At 39.1% G+C, this 23,350-nt stretch overlaps 1 protein-coding gene across 3 annotated transcripts in view; it reads right to left on the bottom strand.

Annotated features, from left to right (window-relative positions):
- MRRF (mitochondrial ribosome recycling factor) overlaps positions 1-23,350 on the bottom strand; it is a 52,704-nt gene that overhangs the window by 27,159 nt on the left and 2,195 nt on the right. For 2 of the 3 annotated variants that reach the window (XM_047699416.1, XM_047699418.1), the window contains exons 2-5: positions 19,955-20,166; positions 11,374-11,529; positions 8,195-8,313; positions 2,274-2,365 (exon numbers count right to left, since the gene is read on the bottom strand). In XM_047699416.1, coding sequence (XP_047555372.1) covers positions 2,274-2,365; positions 8,195-8,313; positions 11,374-11,529; positions 19,955-20,166 — 579 coding nt within the window. The remainder of the gene's footprint in view (positions 1-2,273; positions 2,366-8,194; positions 8,314-11,373; positions 11,530-19,954; positions 20,167-23,350) is intronic. The other variant, XM_047699417.1, reaches the window with a different exon arrangement.

Here is a 23,350-nt window from a genome sequence, read left to right as displayed (position 1 = left end):
GGGCAGGTCCCTGAATTTCTTTGAATGTCAGTGCTTTCACCTGTAAATGGTGGGTAATAGTAAATGCCACAGACAAGCTGCAGACGGCATAAAGAAGGCCACAGCCTGTGAGCTCCGTGAAGACAAACATCAGGTTCATATACCCCCAGCCCCTGGCACAGAGCCTGACACATGATGCATTTGTAAAAATTTACTGAGCAAATTAATGAACTAATCAAGCCAACAGGTACTGGACTTGAACCCAGGGTCTACCTGGTTCTTGAACACTAGGTTCCATTGAGTGATTTCAAAGCAGAGTGTTAAATCTGACTTACAGAATACTCAAAACACAATGGAATAAGAGCCATTTTCCGGCCATATAGCAGGAAAAGTTCAGTGGATTCAGCGTTGGGACTGATTATTGTTGCAATCATGAGGCTTTAGAGTCAACCAGACCTGGGCTTAGGTCTCAGCTTTAGTGTAAGCCGAGTGACTTCAGAGGATGCTACTTTACCTCTCCGAGCCTAAATTTCCATACCTGCAATAAATGGGGATTGCGTGAGAAGTAATGTAACACATGTAAAGAAATACAGAATGATGTGCAGCATTAAAAAACTCTTTTACTCTATTTCCCTTCTAGTTAGTTAGAGGCTTCATTCATTCCTTTCACTTTGGTCTCAGCTCAAATATCACTTCCTCTCAGGGCACCTGGGTGGCTCAGTCAGCTAAGTGTCAGACTCTTGATCTCAGCTCAGGTCAAGAGATCAAGCCCCACTTCAGGCTTTGGGCTCCACACTCAGCATGGAGCCTGCCTGAGATTCTGTCTGTCTCCTTCTCCCTTCCCCCCACGCCCCTCCTCCCCCACTCACGGAAGCTCTCTCTCTCTCACTCCCTAAAATAAATAAGTCTTTAAAAAAAAAAGCCACTTCCTTTCTCAACTTTCCTATCTACAATAACCCCCCCCCCATTCCCTATCCCCTTACATCTCTTATTCTTTTTCATAGTCCCTATCATCACAGGACATTACATCATGTATTTATTTATCTTTCTGTTTACTGTGTCTATTCAACCAGAAGGTAAGCCCAGGAGGACAGCAGCTTTTTGTTTATTTTGTTTACTGCTCTATCTCAGCCACCAGCGAAGTGCTGGCATGTAGATAGTGCTTAATAAATATGCGCTGAATGACTAAATGAATTAATTCAATGCTGATTTGGATCTGCTGTCTGTGAGGCACTGTGCAGGAAGAGGGACTTAAAGATAATTGACGACGAGACGACGGGAGGAGAAACTACTTCGGTGGGCTGTGGAATCTTCCCAGGTTTGGAACCTGTGGAGATTCTTACCTCACCTGGGCCGTCCCCGTTGACTCCTAACCGTTCTTGTGTCTACTCGGCACCCCTACATTCCACTTATTAGTCCACAGCCAGGGAGACCCCCAAAAAGTCAACATCGGATCGGATCAGATCCCTCTGCTTAAACTCCTCCAGTGGCTTCCTATTTCAATTAGAGTAAAGCCCACACTCCTTACCACAGCCTAAAAAGCCTTTCCTACCTCTCTCTCTCCCGCCCTCCCTGAGTTTCAGACACACTGGCTTTCTCGTTCTCAAACATGCCAAGGTCTTGTTACTTCTTTTCTTTTTTAATTTAAAAATAAACATACATTTTTATTCACTCAAAACTCTAAGTTCTATTTATATAATTAACAATATTCTGTTCTAATGCTTATATTTTTCAGCAGCAAGGACTAATGTAAAAAATAACACTGCAAGGAGTGTGAGTTGGAGATCATAAGCGTTGAGTCTATTCTGATTTGGGGCCTTTGTGCTGGCCGTTCACTCTGCCTGAAAAGCTCTTCCCCTAGGCTGGCTCTTGCTCACCATTCCGTTCAGCAAAAATCTTACCTCTGAGGAGAGTCCTCCCAGGCCAAAGTTGTCCCTCCACCGTCACCCTCATCAAGTTGCTCTGTTGGGTCCCAGTGCCTTTTCTTTCCTCACGGCATTTCATTATCTGGGATGACTCGGCTATTTATGTGTTCTACCTTCTACTAGAAAGCACGCTCCGTACAAACAAGGACTTTGCAGGTTTACTGCTGCATTTCCAGCCCCTAGTACATAGCAGGCACTCAGTCAATATTTCCTCAATCTGTACACTGGATCTCAAAAAACATTAGAGTTTGCCAGAATGAAAGTACAGGTAAGGCACACTACTGGCCTAACAGTATCTTGACATGTTGGTTTCCTTCCAAGGACAACTGCCCCATTCCATCAAAATAAGTGAATTTTAACCAAACTTACTTGGGAATGGGTACCCGAATTAGCGTCCCTTCCACTTCTGGGTTCAGATTCATTCCACTTTCTCTTATAGCCTTGATAGCTGCAGCTGTACACTGAAAACCAGATCAAAAGGTAAACAGAATTAGTAAATAATTATTACCAGATGCAAGCCCTCTGTCGATAACTGGCAACCCATCTTGGCAGAACATGGAAACATTTAGTTCTGTTACCAGTAAGATCAGGAAGTTACATTGGTGTAGAGTGCTTTGATCAAGCTGAATAGCAAACTATGTCCACTCCTGGTACCAGTGTACTGCGGGAGGGAAGAAAAGCAAAGAGAAGGAAAAAATAAAAAGAAAACAGCTCTGCTTCTTTGAAAAGATTTCAATGGTTTGAGGCAACACAGATCAAAACCACAATAAATCCTCAAGGGAGGGGGGCTGGTCTGTGCAAAGATTGGTGTAAAGACAGATGAAAGATTTTATACATTAAAAATTCCAGTTGACATTTTACACTCAAAATATACCAGTGCCGATTTGGAATGAGTAAATAAATTTAACTCATTCGCATCTACACTCACACCAACCTCACTCGTGTCTTGGAATGACCAATGAGTCTCTGCTGGGATGTGCTCTAGGAAAGGCAGTATGGGGTTTGGAGTCAGAAAGATCTCAGTTCAGATCCTAGCTCTGGTAACCATGTGACCTGGGCCAACAATCCTGACCTCTCTGAGCCTCCATGTTGTAATCTGAGACCACAAGGTACCTAGATCTCCCAGAGCATTAAATGAGATAACATGAACAATGCAACCTGCTCTGTGCCTAGCACACAGTGACACCCAGGCAAGGAGACTTATCATATACATTTATTATATAAAAGTAAGAATGCACAAATCCTCCAAACAAGGCTGAGTTGTTGTTATCACTCAGCTGATGCACTGTTGTCCTGCTTGACATCCTTCAGGGTCTTCTCTGACACAGTCTTGCTCTCCACTGGGCTAGGTGGCACAATGGTACATTGATTTTCCAAGGTGTGGGTCACCTCACCTCAGGCAACAATATAACCACACCTGCTATGAAATTCTAAAGGATAAAATAAAGTGCGGGAGAAAGTTACTTTCATTGGCATGACAACGTGGAATTCATGAAAAAAAAGACCTCTGACATTTTCAAAGAATTTCGGGTTTGACAAAGCCAATCTACTTCACTTGGATTCACTGGGCGAATTCTTGGCCTTGAGTTCTTCCCTAGACTTTGTGGTCTAATGAATGGGATTTACTGTATACCTATTCTACTTTTCTAGGTTTTGTTTTGATTTTTGATTGAGTGCCTATAAAGCTTATCCCTTTCATCTTAACATGACCTCAGTTCTACAGGGACATAAAGGTGCTACCCAAAAGTCAAAAAGATAAACCGGAAGTCCACATGTAGATGAAGCATCCCTCTGGGAGGCTGTACACAGAATGTGACAGTGTGACTACTGCTTAAAATAGTAAATTCTTAAAATGGTACCTCTAGCCACAGACTACTGGAGGTTGAAGGGATCTCTGACATAATCAAGTACAGTCCCTTCTGTATGTACACAGGGACCCTCCAACACATATGCCGTCTTCCCTGAGAGCCAAGAGCAAGGGCGTGAGGACTTTGCCCCCATAATTCCCTTACTGGCAGAGGTTAGGAAGAGATCTGGGCACCTCAACTCTCCATCCAATGACATTACTTTGAATTTTCTTCCAGATCTATCAGCACATTGTATTCAATAATTGAGGCACAGGGAACTGGATTTTTTTTTTTTTTAATAGCCAAAAACAGGGGTGCCTGGCTGGCTCAGTCGGTGGAGCATGTAACTCTCATCTCAGTGTTATAAATTCGAGCCCCACACTAGGTACAGAGATTACGTGAAAATAAAATCTACTTAATTAAGTAAGTAAGTAGCCAAAAATAATTTGGAACTGGTCTGGTGTATAAAGAGAATGGTCAAAGTAAATAAAAGAGCTGGAGAAAGAAATGAAATTTTCCTTCATTTCTAAAGTTAGCAATAAAGGGAGAATTTCTACTTTAAAGTGTCCTGGTCTCAAGTCTCCGAATCCCCCTCTCCTGAAGCTTCTGGTTCAATGACCAAGAACTCAGCTGTCACATCCCACTGCCACCAACTGCCTTTGGCAATCTGGTCCCCAATCTTTCCATACAAACTTCCCCAACAGGTTTAGGAACACCCACTGCTGCTTCCAAGCTGGGCAGGAGCTATGCCTCAATATGTACACCTTCCCAGTATCATTATAGAGCCAGATACGTGGTAAGCCCTCAGTAAAATCATGTTGAATAAGGAGATTAATGAACTGGCTTAGATCTGTTAGAAAAACCAGCTCCTTACTTTTACTTCATGTATATAATCCCTTCCAAAACTTTATATTATACTTTACTTGTTCTGTCCTTTCATATGTAGAAAAATTGTGACTCAAGAGAGGTTTCATTTGCAAAAAAAAAAAAATCTATTAAAAGAGATAGTTCTTCTAAAATTCTAAGTATGTAAATTTTCATTTGACATGGTAGGATACAGAAACTCGGGGAATCAGTTATTTTTCCAACATGACTTCTTAACTAATCACAATTCAGACAAAAAGGCACGTATTTCTACAGCACTTCCATCTCAGCCTGTACCGAAGGGATGCTGACCGTACCCCAGGGAAATGGGCTTTTCTCAAACAGCAACACTGACCGACTTTTTGTAGCTGCTTAGAGTACCGTGTGGAGAAAGCTCATCGATCCCATCTAGGGTCAGTCAAGAAAGAGTACTGTGATCAATTAGCAACGTCTGCTATTGCTATTCTTAAGTTAATCTAGGTTAAAGGATGAAAGATGATAAAAGTTTCCTAGACAGGTGAACAAGAACTTTGACAATGTGGGTTCAAGTCAACTTTGCTAGGGCCATTTTCATTACCAGCCTTCCATTGTCTTTGTATCCCACTGAGTCCCTCCCACAGAAGGTCTATGAAGGCAGGGACCCTGGCTGTCTTAATCATTGAATTCCCAACACTTCAAACAGAACCTAGGAACTCACAGAAACTCAATAAACATTTGCTAAATGATTGTAGGAATGGTGAAAGGAACACAGGCTTTAGTGTCAAACAGACCGGTTTCTAAATCCTGGCTCCATCCTAACAGTGTGAACCTGGGGAAGATATTTAACTTCTCTGGGCCTCATCTATAAGATGGAATAAATAACACCTCATCTTAGCGAGAACCTATGTCGATCACTGAACAAAACACAAGAAAGTAATGCCTGGCAACATAGTAGACACTCAATACACATTAGCCTTCTTCCTTTCACAAGAGCAAGAGTGGAGCCTGTGGAATTTTTTCTTTTTTTTCATTTGCCTTGTTCAAATCAAGCTGTGGTTTTGACTCCCTTCTTTCCTTTCCCATCATTAACTCTAGCTGCAGGCAAGTTTATGGAAGGCAGCAACTGTGTGTATCATTTATCAAGCAGGACACATGTTAAACAAATGCAACACAGTTTTCTGTCCTCAATGCATCTGAAAAGATTATGCATGTAAATCTGCACCGTGTCACTATGGCACGACACAGAAATGCTCAGGTCTGGAAAGAAAGCCAACCGCATGTGAAACAGAGAGGAATTACATAAACACCAAGGGGATTAGCTCAGCATTTTGAAGCTATGAACCTGGGTACTCTATGGACAATTTCTAAACTGGAGGAAGGAAATGTTTAGTTAGAGCTATTTGTTTAATATATACACCAGATGAGATAAAGGAATTCAAAAGACAATGTAACTCACACTTCCTCACTCTGTCCTTGTAAAGAACCTCTCTACTGAGATGATTATGAAGGTTTTTATTTTTTTTTTTTTCAAAACTCACAGAATTTCAACTTAGAGAAATAGCAAAGATGCTTTGGTTGAAAAATGAAGATATACTCCAACTTCCTAAGGAAAAATTAAGCCGTTAATACCTCCTCCTGCCTCATAAGATGCTCTGGTGGCCAATCAGGTGCTTCTTCTGTGAATGCCATTTGCTATTTAATAACAGAAGTGGCTGGCTCTGAAAAGCAATCTGCCTGATGAGGTCTTCAAGCTGTGTAATTAGGAGGCTATTCCCTAAATTGGCCCGCAGTGCCTATGGGATCAGATGAACAAGGCAGAAGGCCTCAGCCATTCAGAGGGAGCCAGAAAGGGAAAGAGTTGACAATTCTCTTTTCGTCCATTTCTGTTTCTCTGTAACACTAGGAAAGAGTGGCCTCCTTCCATCAATCTAATGACAAGTATTCATGCACTTGAGGAGAAGTGACTGAGTGCTTCCACGTGCCAGGCACTGTGATAGGTGCCGGACATAACGAACAAGTTAGATAGGATTCCTACATCCCAAGCTTACAATCTAGTGGAAGTGAGATGGAAAATGAAGACATAAATAAATGCCTAACTGTTAATGATGAGTGCAATGAAGAAAAAGAACTCGGCCATGTAAGAGAGGTCAGCATGGACAAACAAGTCAGATTGAGCACATTAGGGAAGGTTTCCCTGAGAAAGTACCATTTAAGGTGTGATCCACAATGAGTAGCAATTAGCCACACAAGAGTGTTCCAAGCAAAGGGAAGAGCATATGCAAAGGCCCTAAGCATGCAAAGGGTGTGGTGTGTCTGAGGAACTGAAAGGCCAACGTGTCTAAAGCAGTGTACAGGGATGACAGTGGCAAGAGACTACAGAGATTAGAGACAGGCAGGGTCCCCATCATAATGCAAAGCCTTCTAGGGCACAATAATTTTTTTCTTAAAGATTACATGAAGCCCCTGATAAATTTAAAGCACAGGAATGACATAATCTAACATATACTTTTGAAAGTTCACTCTGGTTGCAGTATGGAAAACGGAATGGGGGAGTGGTAACAGCCTCCACCCAAGTGTGCCTGGAACATAAGCTACAGTAGCCCTCTAATTTGAAACAGTTTGTTCATAGCAAGGGCTTTCCCTTACTCACACCTTTAACCCAGTTAGTCAAATCCAACAGCTTCCACTTTGGTCTCTGGAACAGAACTACTAAAAGAGACCATGGGAAGAGGAGGGGACCTCAGATTCCTTTACCTCTTATTAACAGATTAGAAAATGGAGGTCAATTGGAGGGAGAGGTGGGATTGGGCTCCAAGTTCTCCAGAACTCCCAGTCCAGGTCAATTCCTACTGGACCAACAAGGACAAGCCCATTTATCTTCCTCAACTAGACTTCAAATCATAGCCTCAAGGTTGCAATGATCTCCTGCAACCCATCTTCAACTTGGAAGTCTACACTTGCATCTGCAATTCTACAATGACCAGTCCAGTTTGAAAGGAATATGAATTCCAGAAGGTCTGCTCCAAATGGTAATGTGAAGGTCACGAACTGGGGGCCCATAAGCCAAATCTGGCCCATGAATATGTTCTGTCTCATAGTCTTAAAAAAAAAAAAAAAGAAAAAAAAAAGTGAATCAGTTATCAATATTTAACAAAGATCTTATGTAAAATTTGAGTTACTGGCCTCTCCTAGAAATAAAAACCTTAATATCTGGTAACACTGATGGCCAAGTCTACATTTCACAATCAGCATGAGCCAGGCAGAGGCTGCTCCCTTCAGACAGGGCACAGGCATTCTCGTTTACCCCAGTCCCTTCCATTTGGCTAAGTACCAATCACTGTATCGCCACTACTGTCTCTCTTCGGATGGAGCCTGTTTCAGTATTCAGATTACTTGCCTCCCCTTTTAGTGTTTGAACTGAACAGAAAAGAATTTGGAAACGGGAAGAGAGTTTTTCCTTAAATCCTTAAGTTCCCTTTTTTATGCTTTCTCTCTTGTTTCATCCCAAGCTGGAGGGGAGACTTCGTCCTGACTTGACCCACCCTCCTCCACTCCAAAAGAGACCATGAAGAAGAACGCTTTTCGGCAAAACCACCTCACCTCTGGGAAGCTGGCCATATTCACCAAAATCAGTTGTGGAGACTTCATGGAGATCTGGCCAATCTGGTTTAAAGCAAGCTTCCCATCAGCAGTTACCACAGTGATATGATCAAGGGATCCTAGAAGAAAAGTCACAGGGTTTTAGAATTCAGAAGGACTTTAATTAAAAGCCGCATATCTAAGTCCCCACCTAATTCAGATTCAACAAATATTCTGGGGTCCCTTATCAAAGTGGCAATACCATTCAAGGGGCTTTGGTAGGAGCAGCAGTGTCACATGATGGAAAGAGCTCGGAAATGTTGACAGAATGAGGATTCCTTACCAAAAACCAGGGTGGCCAACCATAAATGGTTCATTCCAAGACACAAAGACAAAGGTGAGGAGAGGTCCTTTTTGACAAATTGGGTTGTCCCAGCAAGCTGTTGTTACAATAATGCACTAGTTTACTATGGCCCGAAGATCTGATTTGAAGTATTCAACCAGATTCAATGTCATTACAAGATAGGAGGTTGTTGATACCACTGACTTCAATCTGGAAGAGTCCACTATGTATAATGGTAAAAGTCTCCATGATTCTGAAGACCAGTGATCGGGGTTCAAACACCACCTCTGCTATCTCCTGATTATCTGACACTGGGCAGATCCCCTCAACCTTTCAGCACCTGTATCCTGAACTCTAAATGGGACATAAAAATTGTACTTCTCTCATAGCGTTTTTAATGAGGATTCAGTGAAGAGTTTCTGGGAAGCACTTGTAACTGTGTCCTGGCATATACAAACACCCAATAAATGTTAAATTATTTCTTGACTTTCTCTTGAGTATTAACCAAACCAACCTACTTTCAATTTCTCTAATATAGTCTGCTCTTTCTTGCCTCAGGACTCTGAGAATACATTTTTCTTTCTATTGAGAATGTCCTTCTCTGTTCAGATAACTCAGGCTCCTTCTTTAACACTCAGCTGTAACAGCATCCAATCTCAGAAATCTTAACTGACCAATTACAAATCGGGAGCTTATGAGCTCCCAAGGACCCTATGCACTCTTCTATAATAATCAGTATTTGCTGAACACTTCTTATGAGCAAGACATTGTGCTGAATGCTTTCTATAATTTCTTTGCTTTGGTTATCACAGTAACACTATGAATCATACCACTATTTTTTGGGATGAGAAAACTGAGGACCAAACAGTAACTTGCTCAAGGTCACAACAGCTCTTAATAATGGAGCCTCGTCTAGCTAACTCTACATGGTCTTCAGCATTCTGCTTTGCTATATGGTTTTGTCCATGTTGGTTTACTTGTCTCTCCCTTCACATTAGGCTCTAGGCTCTTGGAAAGTGGGAACAATATCTTTTCTTTTTCTGTCTACAGCACCGATTAATCAGCACAGCGTAAGTGCTCAATAATGTTCTCGTGAGTACATGAGTGTGTAAATGGACAAATGAATGGAAAAGTGCGAGAACAAACACGTAGATAAATCTGTATCTAGACAACTATTAAAAGCAATCAACTACCTTGGAGATAGAAATCGCTGGTAGACGGATGGAGGTGTGAAAGGAAAAGTGCCTGCTGGCTCAGATAGTAATGAAAGAGGATATGGAAGAATCTGGCACGGAAAAGACTGGCTAAGTTCAGTTTCACCCAGTCTCTTCACAGCCCCAAGTTCTACAGAGAACGTTACACAAACATAACCCTGAAGAGAAGGAGGCAAAGAGGAAATACCAACGGGAGGCCTTTTGAAAATGGATCTTAACTCAGCCTTCCTGATTTGCCATAAGATCCTTTGCCACAGAACTTGCAACATGGGCTTTTCAGTATGCAATTGCAGTGGTTCCCATTCCCTAAATCCATATCGACATAATGCATCAAATCCTTTTCCCTCAATCTGTCCCCAGCGAGAATCTCCCTCAGCCTCATTCCTGCCACTCATTTTCTCAGAGGTTAACATTTAACAAATTACACTCCCAACCTCTTTCCAGGCCCATCATCTTTTTAAGTTCAACAAGAGTGGAGCTTGCTGGCTAATTTTAAGTATCACATTTCTCCCTGAGCTCCTCTCAAACTGCTCTCTGGTTTCGGCTGCAGAATGTTAACAGGCCAGAAAGCACAGGGGAGACAAAGCACTTTATCAGTTTCATACCTAAAATAATAAGCAAGTTTAAAATAAACAGTTGGGAGAGATTGAATGGCACGCTCTACTGTCAGCAAAGGCAGAAATGCCCCAGTCCAAAGGTTGACAAATGACGGAATGGTCTTCTGATTTCACAGAGGATCTCGTCTCCCTGAACTCCGTGTGTTTCTGCTAGTGTTTACAAATGGAGCTGTATATTTTTCACTTGGTTTTCTTAAGAACAAGTTCACGAAATATTTTCTAGTTTCCTTAAGAACAACCCCAACCAAGGTGTGAGTAGAAGCAGCCCAAGCTCCCAGAGACACCTTCAGAGGGGGTCCCAGGCTTGACTCTAAGATGATGACAATTTCCAAAAGGCCAATTTAACAGCAATTGGATTTTTCCTGACTGCCTGCACCATTAGCTGACAACTCACTTCTTCCATCACATCTGCAAACAGTTCTCCTAGACAGTTCTGACATTTCCCACTTAGAAAAGCCACTTTCAGGAAGTTATTAACCCGAACGGAATCTTCCTGGTCAAGCTCAGGGGTACAGAAATGCCTCAGATGGATAGGTTTGCAGCCACTTGGTTCCCAGTAAGGGATAAGAAGGGCCAAATAGGACACATTACAAAAATTGACCAACGATGTCAGTTCTTTGAGATTACATACCTAGAAGTGCTTAGATAGTATAATCCTAACAAAACCCCCATTTTTTGAGAGTGCAATTCCGTGACAACGAAGACAATGCCTATTTTTTGTTCACCACTGTGTACTAGCACAATACTCAGTTCACAGCAGAAAAATATTTGCTGAATGGATGAATAAAGTAGTGTTAACTATGAGCCAGGCACTGTGTTCCAACCATTCCGTATGTTACCTCATTTATTTTAATACCCACCCCAAAGCTATAAAGTGGGAATTAGATGAGGAAAGTCAGGACCAGAAAAGTAAAGAAACTGCCCATGGTCACCAGTAAGAAATAAAACTAGAACTGAAACCCAGCTCCGCCAAAGCCATGATCTTTATACTATGTCCCTCTGCAAAACACTGGTTCAGCCACTAACCTGGTGAGGTCCTTATATTGACAGTCTTATTGAAATTGTCTTTGAGTGCTTCCATCACGGACTTCATTTCTTCATCCACCTCTTCCAAGCTGATTATATCCTCAACCAAGGCAGCGTTAAGATTCACTCTGGTTTGGAACTGTCCTTTACCTTTGGCTAGGAAGTCAACAATTAGTGAATAAAAGAAGAGCAGCATAAACAGAGACAATAAACAATCAGTGAAGAAGTGTCACTAAGTGCAGAGAAAAATGCCAAGTGTTAAAAAATTGTACGTTATCAATGCTGTAAAAAAAAAAAAAAGAGCCTACACTGATTGCCCACTACATACCCTGCACTGTGCTAATCACTTTCTGAGATACTGGTGAAGGTACAAGCTTTATAATGAAACACCTCAGGTGAAAATCCTGGCTGTGATGCATACCAGTTTTATGACTTTGGGCAAGTTACTCTACTTTCCTGAGTATCAGGTTCCTTGCCTGTAAAACAGGAATAATACCTATATTGCCAGGTTGCTATGATACAAATTCAGTAATTCAAATACCTAAAAGAGCACTATCCATATAGAAGGCACTCTATAAACGAATTCCTTATTTTCCAGAAAAATAAACAGAAGATGAGGAAGGTAAAGTGACTTCCCTAATGCCACAAGGTCATGAAAAAGTAAAGCCAAGATTTGGTGCCAGATTTGCCTATTTTAAACCCATGAACTTCCCATTAGATTGTCTCTGAAAAATCTAATTAGAGACAAAGAAAATACATTAATTCATTTTAAAATGAATACTAAGACAGGATGTGCAAAGTATCTGACAGCTGGGACAGACAAAACGAACAACAGTAGTTAACAAACATTAAACACCACCAGTGGTAATAATAATGGCTTATAGTTTAGAAAATCAACAGCAGTGGGGGCTGAATAAAATTCAATTTTATGCCTAAGCCACCATGGTGATTTTTCATATACGTTCTATATATATAGATCACTTCCATGAGTAGAACAAATATTCCTGCCTTTCTTCATGGAAGGTGAGTAAAGAGAAAAAAGAATAGAAATATTAAGTAATACTAGCCTATACTTGTTAACTACTCAACAAATATTTATTGAGATTCATTCATAACAAATTTTATTGAACATCTACGGTGAGCTAAATCCTGTGATATTTGTACAGCACATTATAATCTGCAATGTGATTTAAAGTACATTCTTCTATTAAAGAGTAAGAGCAGCTCCCAGAGTTAGGAAGAACAGAGATTATTATTGTCCCCCTTGTACAGGGAGATGAGATGAGAAATCTGCAGCACAAATCATTTAACCGTTTCCCCCAAGTACCAACCAGCAAGCAGCAGCAGAGTGATTTTTTAAAGACATGTTACTTGCTTCTGTTACCACCATGCTTGAAACCTTATTGCTCTTAAGTTAACAGAATAATGGCTTAGAATTTTCAGAACTGATGAAAGATGAGAATCTTCAGATTCAGAAATACAGGTTCCAAAGAGGATAACAAAATTCATACCTAGACATTCTATGAGTTCAGAAAACCAAGGACAAAGAGATCCTGAAAACAGTCAAGATAAAAGACAAGTGATCCATAAAGGATCAAAATTCAGGATAACAGCATACTTTCAAAGAACAACAATAGGAGCTAGAAACAATGGAAACAGTATCAGCAACTTCAGATTTTTTTAAACTAAGAATGCACGTTAAAAATTTTAAGTTAAAAATTTTAAGTTATGCCTATCAATATGAGGAATGGATAATATGAATGAAACAGTATACAGCCGTGAGAAAGATCTACAACTACACAGAAGAAAATGGTTCTCACAAACATAATGTTGAGCAAAGACGCCAGAATACAGAGTGTGCAGTAGAAAAGCCAGATACAAGAATATACAGTACAAGAGACAAAACTAATCCGTGCCATTAGAAGTCAGAATGATAGTTACCTGCCAGAAGTAGAAGGCAGGAATTTACTAAAGGGAGCATAAAGGGGACTTTTGACATGCTAGAAATGTTCTGGTTCTTGATCTTGGCACTGACTACACAGGTGTTTCCAGTTTGTGAAAATTATCAAGCTGTTTCCTATGACAGCTATACTTTTCTATGGGCACTTTTTAATTTCTATAAAAACTTAAAAACAGAAATTAAGGGTAACTATTAAAACAATAAGAAATAAGATGCACAACTTCTAACTCAGCAGAAATGAAAAAAAAGAAATAAAGAAATTTGATTAATTTGATAGAAAACAGGGGAAAACAGAAATGAAGAAAACTAGGATAAAGTACAAAATGAAATGATCGATACACAAATACTCAGTAATCACAATAAACATAAACAGACCAAGAATATCACTTAAAAGTTAGAGATTCTCGGGCGCCTGGGTGGCTCAGTGGGTTAAGCCGCTGCCTTCAGCTCAGGTCATGATCTCAGGTCCTGGGATCGAGTCCCGCATCGGGCTCTCTGCTCAGCAGGGAGCCTGCTTCCCTCTCTCTCTCTCTGCCTGCCTCTCTGTCTGCTTGTGACCTCTCTCTGTCAAATAAACAAATAAAATCTTTAAAAAAAAAAAAGTTAGAGATTCTCAGTAAGCAGTTTTACAAAAACATGAGATTACAGAAAGTTTAATATATAGGAATGGAAAAATGATAACCCTGTAAAATATTAAGCAAAAGAAGGCTAGTGCAAATATATTAACACCTAAAAATAGATTTTAAGACAAAATGCATTATTAGAAAAATGAAGACCATCTCATAATGACAGTAAAAACAATTCACCAGAAAGATATTACAATTCTGAGCTTAAATATACCCCCACAGGGCGCCTGGGTGGCTCAGTGGGTTAAGCCTCTACCTTCGGCTCGGGTCGTGATCTCAGGGTCCTGGGATCGAGGCCCGCATCAGGCTCTCTGCTCAGCGGGGAGCCTGCTTTCTCCTCTCTCTCTCTATGCCTGCCTCTCTGCATACTTGTGATCTCTCTCTCTGTGTTTCAAATAAATAAATAAATAATATTTAAAAAATATATATATATACCCCCATAACACAGCCTCAAAATTAATGGAATGAAAAGGAGAAACTGATGACTCTACAATAATACAAGGATATCCAAAATACCTTTCCTCGTAACTGATAAATTGAGCAAATAGAAAAAGTCAATGGAAAATATGATGAACAAAATTAGCCAACTCAATCTAATTGTTATATATACAATCCTGTACCCAGCAATAAAAGAATGCACATTCTTCTTAAGCACATGTGAACTTTATACAAAAAGACCATGTTCTAGACCATAAAGCAAATCTCAATAAATATCAAAGAATCTCTATCATATAGGACACATTCTCTGATCACAGTGGGATTAAACTAACTCTCCAAAAAGCATATGTTTGAAAAATTATAAACACTTCCAAATAACTCATGGACTACAAAAACACCTAATGAAAATTTAAAATATTTAGAAAAAGACAATAAAAATTATATATACCTAAAACTTCTAGGAGGCACCTGAAGTTGTATTTAGATAGAAGTTTATAGCTGTAGGTGCTTATAAGAAAAGAACAAAGGTTGAAAATTAATGGACTGTCCAGTTCAAGGGATAGAAAAAGAAGGACATGGAAGAAAATAAACAATAAAGGACAGAAATCAATAAAACTAAGAAAAGAGAGATCACCAAAATTAAAAGCTCTTCTTTATAAGGCTTATGAAACCAACAAACTTAAAAGGAAAGTAGACAAATCAATATTAAGAAAGAAAAGGAGGAGACAGTTATCAAAACATTAGAGATTTTAAAAATCTTAAGTGACTATTATGGACAACTTTATGCCAACAACTCTGAAAACTTAAAATAATGAAAAATTTCCTAAAAATAGAGAATTTACTAAAACTAACTCAAGAAAAAAAGAGAAAATCTAAGCAGCATCATAATCATTAAAGAAACTGAATCTTTGATTTAAAGTCTGTCTACAAAAAAATAAATAAATAAAAATAAAGTCTGTCTACATGTAAGACCAGGTCCAGATGATTTCACAGGCACATTCTACCAATCATGTAAAGAACCAAGTAATCCTAACCTTATCAGACCATCCACTGAGAGAGACACAGAGACAGAGATGACATACTCCCCAACTCACATTATGAGACTAATATAGTCTTGATACCAAAACCGGACAAGGATAATGCAAGAAAGGTATGCCCATCAATATCAGAGAGTTACATTAAGGCTAATTTCAATTAAAAGTATAGACTCAAAAACCCTAAATTAATATTAGCAAACCAAATCCAACAATGTACATATAGATTACGTATCAAGCAATGTACATACAAATTATGTATCAAAAGCAAGCAGACCTCATACCAAAAAAGCAAAAGTGGTTTAACATCAGAAAAAGCTATTGATATTGAGTCACCCCATTAACATATTAAAAAATAAAAAAATAAAAAAAAGATGATCAACTCAATAAATGCAGTAAAAGCATTTGATTAAAAACTTAATACTCATTAGTAAAAGATTCTTAACAAGACAAGGACAGAAGATCTTTGCTTATAAAAGAAACTACTGAAAAAATAAGCAAACGTAATATATATCTTTTATATATATATTTATTATATATATATACATATTTTATTAACATATAATGTTAACATATATTATATATTATATATAACATATATAACATATATTAACATATAATGTTATTATTATTAATTATTATTATTAATAATATATTATTGTTATTAATGTTATTAGCCCCAGGGGTACAGGTCTGTGAATCACCAGGTTTACACACTTCACAGCACTCACCATAGCACATACCCTCCCCAATGTCCATAACCCAACCACCCTCTCGCTACCCTCCTCCCCCCAGCAACCCTCAGTTTGTTTTGTGAGATTAAGAGTCTCTTATGGAACAAACTAATTCTTTTTTTTTTTTTTAAAGATTTTATTTATTTGACAGAGAGAGATCACAAGTAGACAGAGAGGCAGGCAGAGAGAGAGGGAGGGAAGCAGGCTCCCTGCTGAGCAGAGAGCCCGATGCGGGACTCGATCCCAGGACCCTGAGATCATGACCTTAGCCGAAGGCAGCGGCTTAACCCACTGAGCCACCCAGGTGCCCCGGAACATACTAATTCTTGATGTTAACATATGAGAAGTGTTCCTGATAGAGTCAGAAATATAATAAGGATGACTACCTACTATCATCAGTCATGTTTATTCAAATTATATTCGAGTTCTTAAGTCAATGCAGTTGGGGAGGGAGAAAAGGAAGGAGAGAAAGAAAAGGTATATGGATTAGAAAGGGAAAAACAAAGTTATCATTATTTACAGATATTATAATTACATAGAAAATCCAGAAGACTATAAAATAGATCTAACAAGATTTCAAAGGTAGGGAAATTTTTCTAAAACAGAAAAAAAAGGGGTGTCTGGGTGGCACAGTGGGTTAAAGCCTCTGCCTTCAGCTCAGGTCGTGATCTTGGGGTCCTGGGATCGAGCCCACACTGGGTTCTCTGCTCTGCGGGAAGACTACTTCTGTCTCTCTCTCTGCCTGCCTCTCTGCCTACTTGTGATCTCTAACTGTCAAATAAATAAATAAAATCTAAAAAAAAAAATTGTTAAAAAAATAAAATAGAATAGAAAAAAAAAGCACTATCCCTAAAGGAAAAAAATGATAAATTGGACATTAAAATTGAAAACTTTTGTTCATCAAAAAACACCATTAAAAGAGTGAAAAGGCAAGCCTACCAGCAATACGTATGCATGACAGAAGTCTTACCTTTAGAACATATTAAAACTACAAATCCATTTTTTTAATGGGCAAAAGACTGGAAAGAGAATAAACAAAGAGCCAATAAACATAAAAGTGCTCACATCATTATCCGTCAAGAAGCTACCAATTAAAACCACAATGGGATATAACTGCACACCCATCAGAATGGCTAGAAATAAAAAGACTGACTATATTCCAAGTGTTCATGAGTATGTGGAGCAAAGAGAAAGCTACAACATTTTTGGTAGGAGTGTACACTGGCACGACCATTTTGGAGAACTGTATGTATAGAAACTGAATACATGTATCCTCAAAGACTCAGACTCCCCCTCTTGCTATATGTATGCCAACAAAAAGGTATGCATATGGGCACCAAAATCCACATACAGGCATGTTCACAGTAGCATTTATTTTAGTTGAAAACTGGAAGCAACCCAAATGCCCGTCAACTACAGAAAGCATACATAAGTTGTGGTATAAGCATTCACTAGGATACCATAAAGAAAGAAAAATGCACAAACAACTACCATATGCAACAGCAGGGACAAATCTCAGATTGTTACCAAAGGAAGGCAGACACACAAGAAGTCATACTGAGTTCAAAAACGGTGAATCTAATCTACAGTGCTAAAGTCAATAAAATGTTACCCTTTTGAAGGCTGACAACTGAAAGGGACATGCAGGAAGCTTCCAGAGTATGAGTGATGTTCTATATCTTAATGTGGGTAATGGTTACAAGGCTTTGTTCACTTGATGGGAATTCTCTGAACTGTAACCACTTGCAAGTTAAGCACGTACTTTCCTGCATATATGTTGTAACTCAAAAAATTACTTTAAAAATATACATGTGACCAAAATGATGATATCCCAGAAATACACCTGATAAAAGAAATGTGTAAAATCTCTATGGAGAAAAACTCACAATATGATTATAAATTTCATATATAAGAGCAAAAGGCCAGAAAGAAGAAAATGAAAAAGTGTGTGCATATGGTGAAGGGAAAGTTTTGTACCACCAGATTCAAGATATTATGACAGTGATTCAAGAATTTAGAAAGGAATTTAGTGTAGGGAAAGAGAATTCAACAAAATTAAGTGCTCAGAAATAAAATACATAAAAGAAACCTGACATGCTACACAGGAGGAAAGAAAGGGCTAATCAGTACATGATATTGACACTACTTACTACCCATTATAGAAGAGAAACTTAAAACTAGATTCCCAACCTCACAATATATTCAGCAATAAATTCCATATGGATTAAAAACCCATGAAAAGTAAAAAATCTTTAAAATATTTAGAAGAAAATATAGAAGAATAGCTTTAGGACCTTGGATAGGTAAAGATTTATTAAATAAGACACAAAAGTACAAGTGATACAGAAAAGGACCAAAAAATATGACCATATAGAAACTTATGCTCAACAAAAGATATCATTAAGTAAAAAACAAAGCAGACAGCTATAACACATACAATCGACAAAGGACTCTCATTGCTAACACAGAAAGAATCCAATAAACCTAAAGAAAATGTCAAGCCACTGACTTTTTATTTAAAGAGGCAATCAAAAAAGATAAAAACTGAATATAGCCAATTAAAGTTGAAAAGATGATGCTTATGGGCTGTCACTAATGCGTGGGATACTGTGTGCACCAGAAGCCCCCCGTTTCCAGTTCTGCCGTGAACTACATGTGACCACGGACAAGCATCTTACAAAGGCATCTCGGCTTCCTCATTTGTAAATGGGGAGATCTGTACTTTACCAGATTAACTACAAAAATTTCTTCACTGGATAATTCTAATTCTTTCACTGGATAAAGATCAACTTATCAAACATGAGAATTTAAAAAAAAATTGGTGCAACATACAGATTAAAAGTTGTTGCCACTATCACTGTTAATAGAATGTAAGTCTTCTAAGTATTAATGCTCTTTCAGCACCTTGTTCATTTTCCTACTAATAGAAAAGGGAAGGTCCATAAGAAATGATAAAAGGAAAGCCAGCAGAAAAAATACTCAGCAGCGTATTTCCAGCCCCATCCTTGGGAACGGATGCCCTGACCCACTACTGCAAAAAAGCAGGTGTGCCTGACAATTTTCTGTCACTCCATTCATTCAACATCTTTTGATCCATACTACACATCGGGCCCTGTTAGGTACTAAACAAGATACAGACTCTATCCTCATAAAGTCTGGCATAGAAGACATATAACAAATAATAATTAATCTTACAATTAATTGATTAATTTAAGGGCTGTGCTAAGGCCGTCAGAGGTAAAATAACCGTGTGTATGAGTGCACGTAACAAGGGACCTGACCCAGTCTGAGAGGTCAGAGAGGGCTTCCATGAGGAAACGCCATTTGAGCTGAGCCCTGCGGTATATCAAAGTCTCATTCTTGGATGACACAAACCATTAAGATCATCCATCTAAATCCACAGCTCTAATACCTCCTTCACCCAACAAACTTCTGGTTTTAATTTTACTTCCAACATAGGTCTTGCTATAAGGAGAAAACACGTTGATCTCTGCCACAAATAGTCTGATTCGCTTGGTACTTACATCTCTAATTCTGAAACTAAAAGAAGGAAATCAGACACTTTCTAAGCAATGGTAACATAGGAGGCAGCATGGTAATGACTGAACAGACCTTCAGTTCTACCACTGTCTCTGTCACTGTGATAATCTTTTAAGCTGATCCACTGAACTGAGACACCATCTCCTCATTCTTCCACAAGGGGAGAAATCCAGTACCTGACATCCTTTCCAGCTATGACAGTTTAAGGGCTAAATGTAAGAAAGCGGTGAGGAGGTCATATATCTCTACCTTTGGCTTTCTTGGTAGCAAAATGACGGATTGGTACAGCCGGGGGGGCCACGGATTGCCCACGGTCATTTTGTCTTCCACTCGCTGTCTTCAGTGTCCCTTCTGAAACAGGTCTGGTCCAGGCTGCAAGGGAGTTACAAAAGACAGGGTGGACCAAGCGGAAGCACCTTAAACCCAAGGCCATGACTGAAGACGATCCTTGTGAACATTCACTAAAAAGAGTAAGACAAAAAAGAGATCTAAGTAAAACAGACTGTATTGCAACTTCAGAAAGTAATCTGTACCAATTATCAAGCAACCCCTACAAACTGAGCTATGTGCTAGGCAATTTACATATATTATCTCCTCCCAACAGCCATCCCAAGGAAATATGATGAGCCCCATATTACAGGATGAAGAGATTGAGGCTCACAGAGATTTAAGTAACTTGCCCACAGTCTGTAAGACTCCAAATCACCAGACTCTTTCTACTGTACCAAATGCCTCTTAGAGTACAGAGGAAACAAATGTGCAACAGCCGAAATCTTTAATGATGCTAATTAAACCCTTACAAGAGAAAAGGCAAAAAATCTTGATAAAGTTATACTATAAAGACAGAGGGCAGAGCACTGAAAGAGGACTTTAAATTAAAAAAAATCATTTCAACAGGCATAAAATGACTGGAAAATTCACACGACAGCATTTAATTAAAATTTTCTTTGGTTCCTTATGCACTGATTACCAATTAGAATGCACTTTACTTTAATGTGAGTCTGAAGCACAGTTGAGGTTTGAGGTCTCCCATGTTACAGAATTGGAGTTCTGGAAAATGCCACCCTCCTCTGTGTTAACACAAGTTACACATTATACATCTAAGGTCTGACCATGAAAAGATGCTAGCGTCTATCTAATGTACAGCTAGCATCTGCCAGGGATCTGGCTATCACTCAGTTAAAACCAAGAACAGTTCCCATCAAATACCTGGGAGCTACTATCTTTGAAAATCCATCCTACACCTCATTAAAACACAACAACAACAAAGAAAATCCTATCCTAAATGTTGATGCTGTAGAACTAAATCAGAGCATGTGCTCTGTAGCCAGAAAGACCTGGAATCCAATCCCAGCTCCATCATTGACTAAATGCCCCTGACTCTACACCTCGATTTCCTCAACTGTAAAGTGGGGATAATTATAGTTATTTCTTTTTTTAAAAAAGACTTTATTTATTTATTTGACAGATAGAAATCACAAGTAGACAGAGAGGTGGGCAGAGAGGAGGAAGCAGGCTCTCCGCTGAGCAGAGAGCCCGAAGTGGGGCTCGATCCCAGGACCCGGGGACCAGGATCCGAGCTGAAGGCAGAGGCTTTAACCCACTGAGCGACCCAGGTGCCCAATTAAAGTTATTTCTTAGGGTAGAGAAGAATAAATGAGTTTATGCAAGTAAAATAATCGGCACAGTGGGGCGCCTGGATGGCTCAGTCTTTAAGGGGCTGCCTTTGGCTCCGGTCGTGGTCCCAGGGTCCTGGCTTCAAGCCCCACACTGGGGACCCCACTCAGCAGGAAGCCTGCTTCTCCCACTGCTTGTGTGCCCTCTCTCCCCCTGTCCCTCTGTCAAAATAAATAAAATCTTTAAAAAAAAAAAATTGGCACAGTGCTCAGCAGACAGCAGGAGCCCCCAAAAGGGTATCTGTTGATAACTATCACCATTCCTTTCAAAAAGACTTGCACACAAGGGTCAGACACAATAAAGAAAATCTTGCATGTCCTTATCCAAGATAGTCTAGTCAGTCAGATCTGGATGTACATTTCAACTTTGGGCAGTTCACTTCACCTATCTGGCCACCACTTTCCTCATCTGCAAAATGAGAAAAATAATCCTGATCTTAAAATGAAATAGTAAGTGTATGGAAAACAGCTAGCACAGTGCCAGGAATACGGTACCTGCTTAATGAATGCTAGCTATCATTATCATTATTTCTTAAAAGAAAAGCAAATGAAGAGAGCAAAGGCAAATAATTTCTCCTGATGGAATTTTTTTCTCCTGATGGAATTTTTAATAGCAAGTGATGCTAGAGATCAGTGATTAGTATATGAGGTTAGTAAAAACAAATCTGGATTAAAAAATAAATATCTTTTCCTCTTCTTTCATTATTATCAATAGCTGCTATTAACTGAAGTCAGGCCCAGGCTGCTTGCTTTACCTGTACATATTTCACTTAATCCTCCCAATAATGCCACAAAAAAAAGTGTAATGATCTCCATTTTACAGATGTAGAAACTGAGGTTCAAAGAGACTGTCACTGTCCAAGGGCATGGAACTAATAGCTCTGCCCTATTTTGGCAAAACTGTTCACAAAATTTGGCTCTGAGTGAGGTTTCTATATCTAGATTTTTCTAATATAGCCAATGCCTAACCCACACTTATATCCAAATATGGCTGTATAATAATGTGGTTTTTTAATTTTTTTTTTTTTTTAATCTACAGGGTCTCAGTTTGGCTGCTCCATTTAAGACAGGTTTCCTGGTGTTCCTGTTGCAGGTCATAATACCAATCCACAAAGCAACAGGAAATCAAAATGGGTTAGAAATAAACAACCTTTGACAGAAAATGCAGCACCCAAAAGCAGACCCAGTACATGTGAACCGGAAGACAACTCTATAAATAAACCACATTGCTGAAATGTTTTAGGCGTAGATTTTAATTGCACAGAAGTCAGGAAATTTCAAAGTGGAAGTTCAATAAAGGCAGTCCCTTGGGCCCTTTACCTTAAGGACATGTATATTAACAGTTCGGCACAGAAGAATTAAAGTCGAGGAAAGGAACTGTCGCAGGAGCTGCATCCAACAAAATTAACCCATACTCAGAAAAAAAATCTGTCACGAAGCACCTGGGTTTTGGACACAGTGTTGAACTGGAATCCGGCACTTATTAACTCTGTGACTTTGGGTAGATCATTTTGCCTCTCTGAGCGAGTCTGCACCCCATTTTTACCATGCTGGTATTAATGAGCTTTTAAAGAGATAATTATAACAATAATAACAAAACAATTGCCAACACTTACAGACTTACAAGTATGTGTCAGAAACAATTCCAGGTGCTACACTGCATACATTAACTCATTTGAACCTCATGATACCATTATGAAATAAGTACTGTCAGTATATCCATTCTACGGATGAAGAAATAAAGACACAGATAAATAATTTGCCAAGGATTAGATTTCAGGCAATCTAGCTTAAATCTGTGCTCTTAACCACTATATTATACTATTAACGTACATGAAACACTCAGAGCAATTACTAACATTATTATTGAAACAGTTGAAGTAATTTTTAAAACTAGTTGAAGCACATACTGTTTTTCCAAAGTTAGGGTCCTCAAAACGACTTTTTCTCTTTTCCATAGGTATATTTT

This window comes from Lutra lutra, chromosome 13 (assembly GCF_902655055.1).
Source record: "Lutra lutra chromosome 13, mLutLut1.2, whole genome shotgun sequence".
Taxonomy (NCBI): domain Eukaryota; kingdom Metazoa; phylum Chordata; class Mammalia; order Carnivora; family Mustelidae; genus Lutra; species Lutra lutra.
Note: the sequence above shows the minus strand (reverse complement) of the source record. Positions and strands in the feature narration are given on the sequence as shown.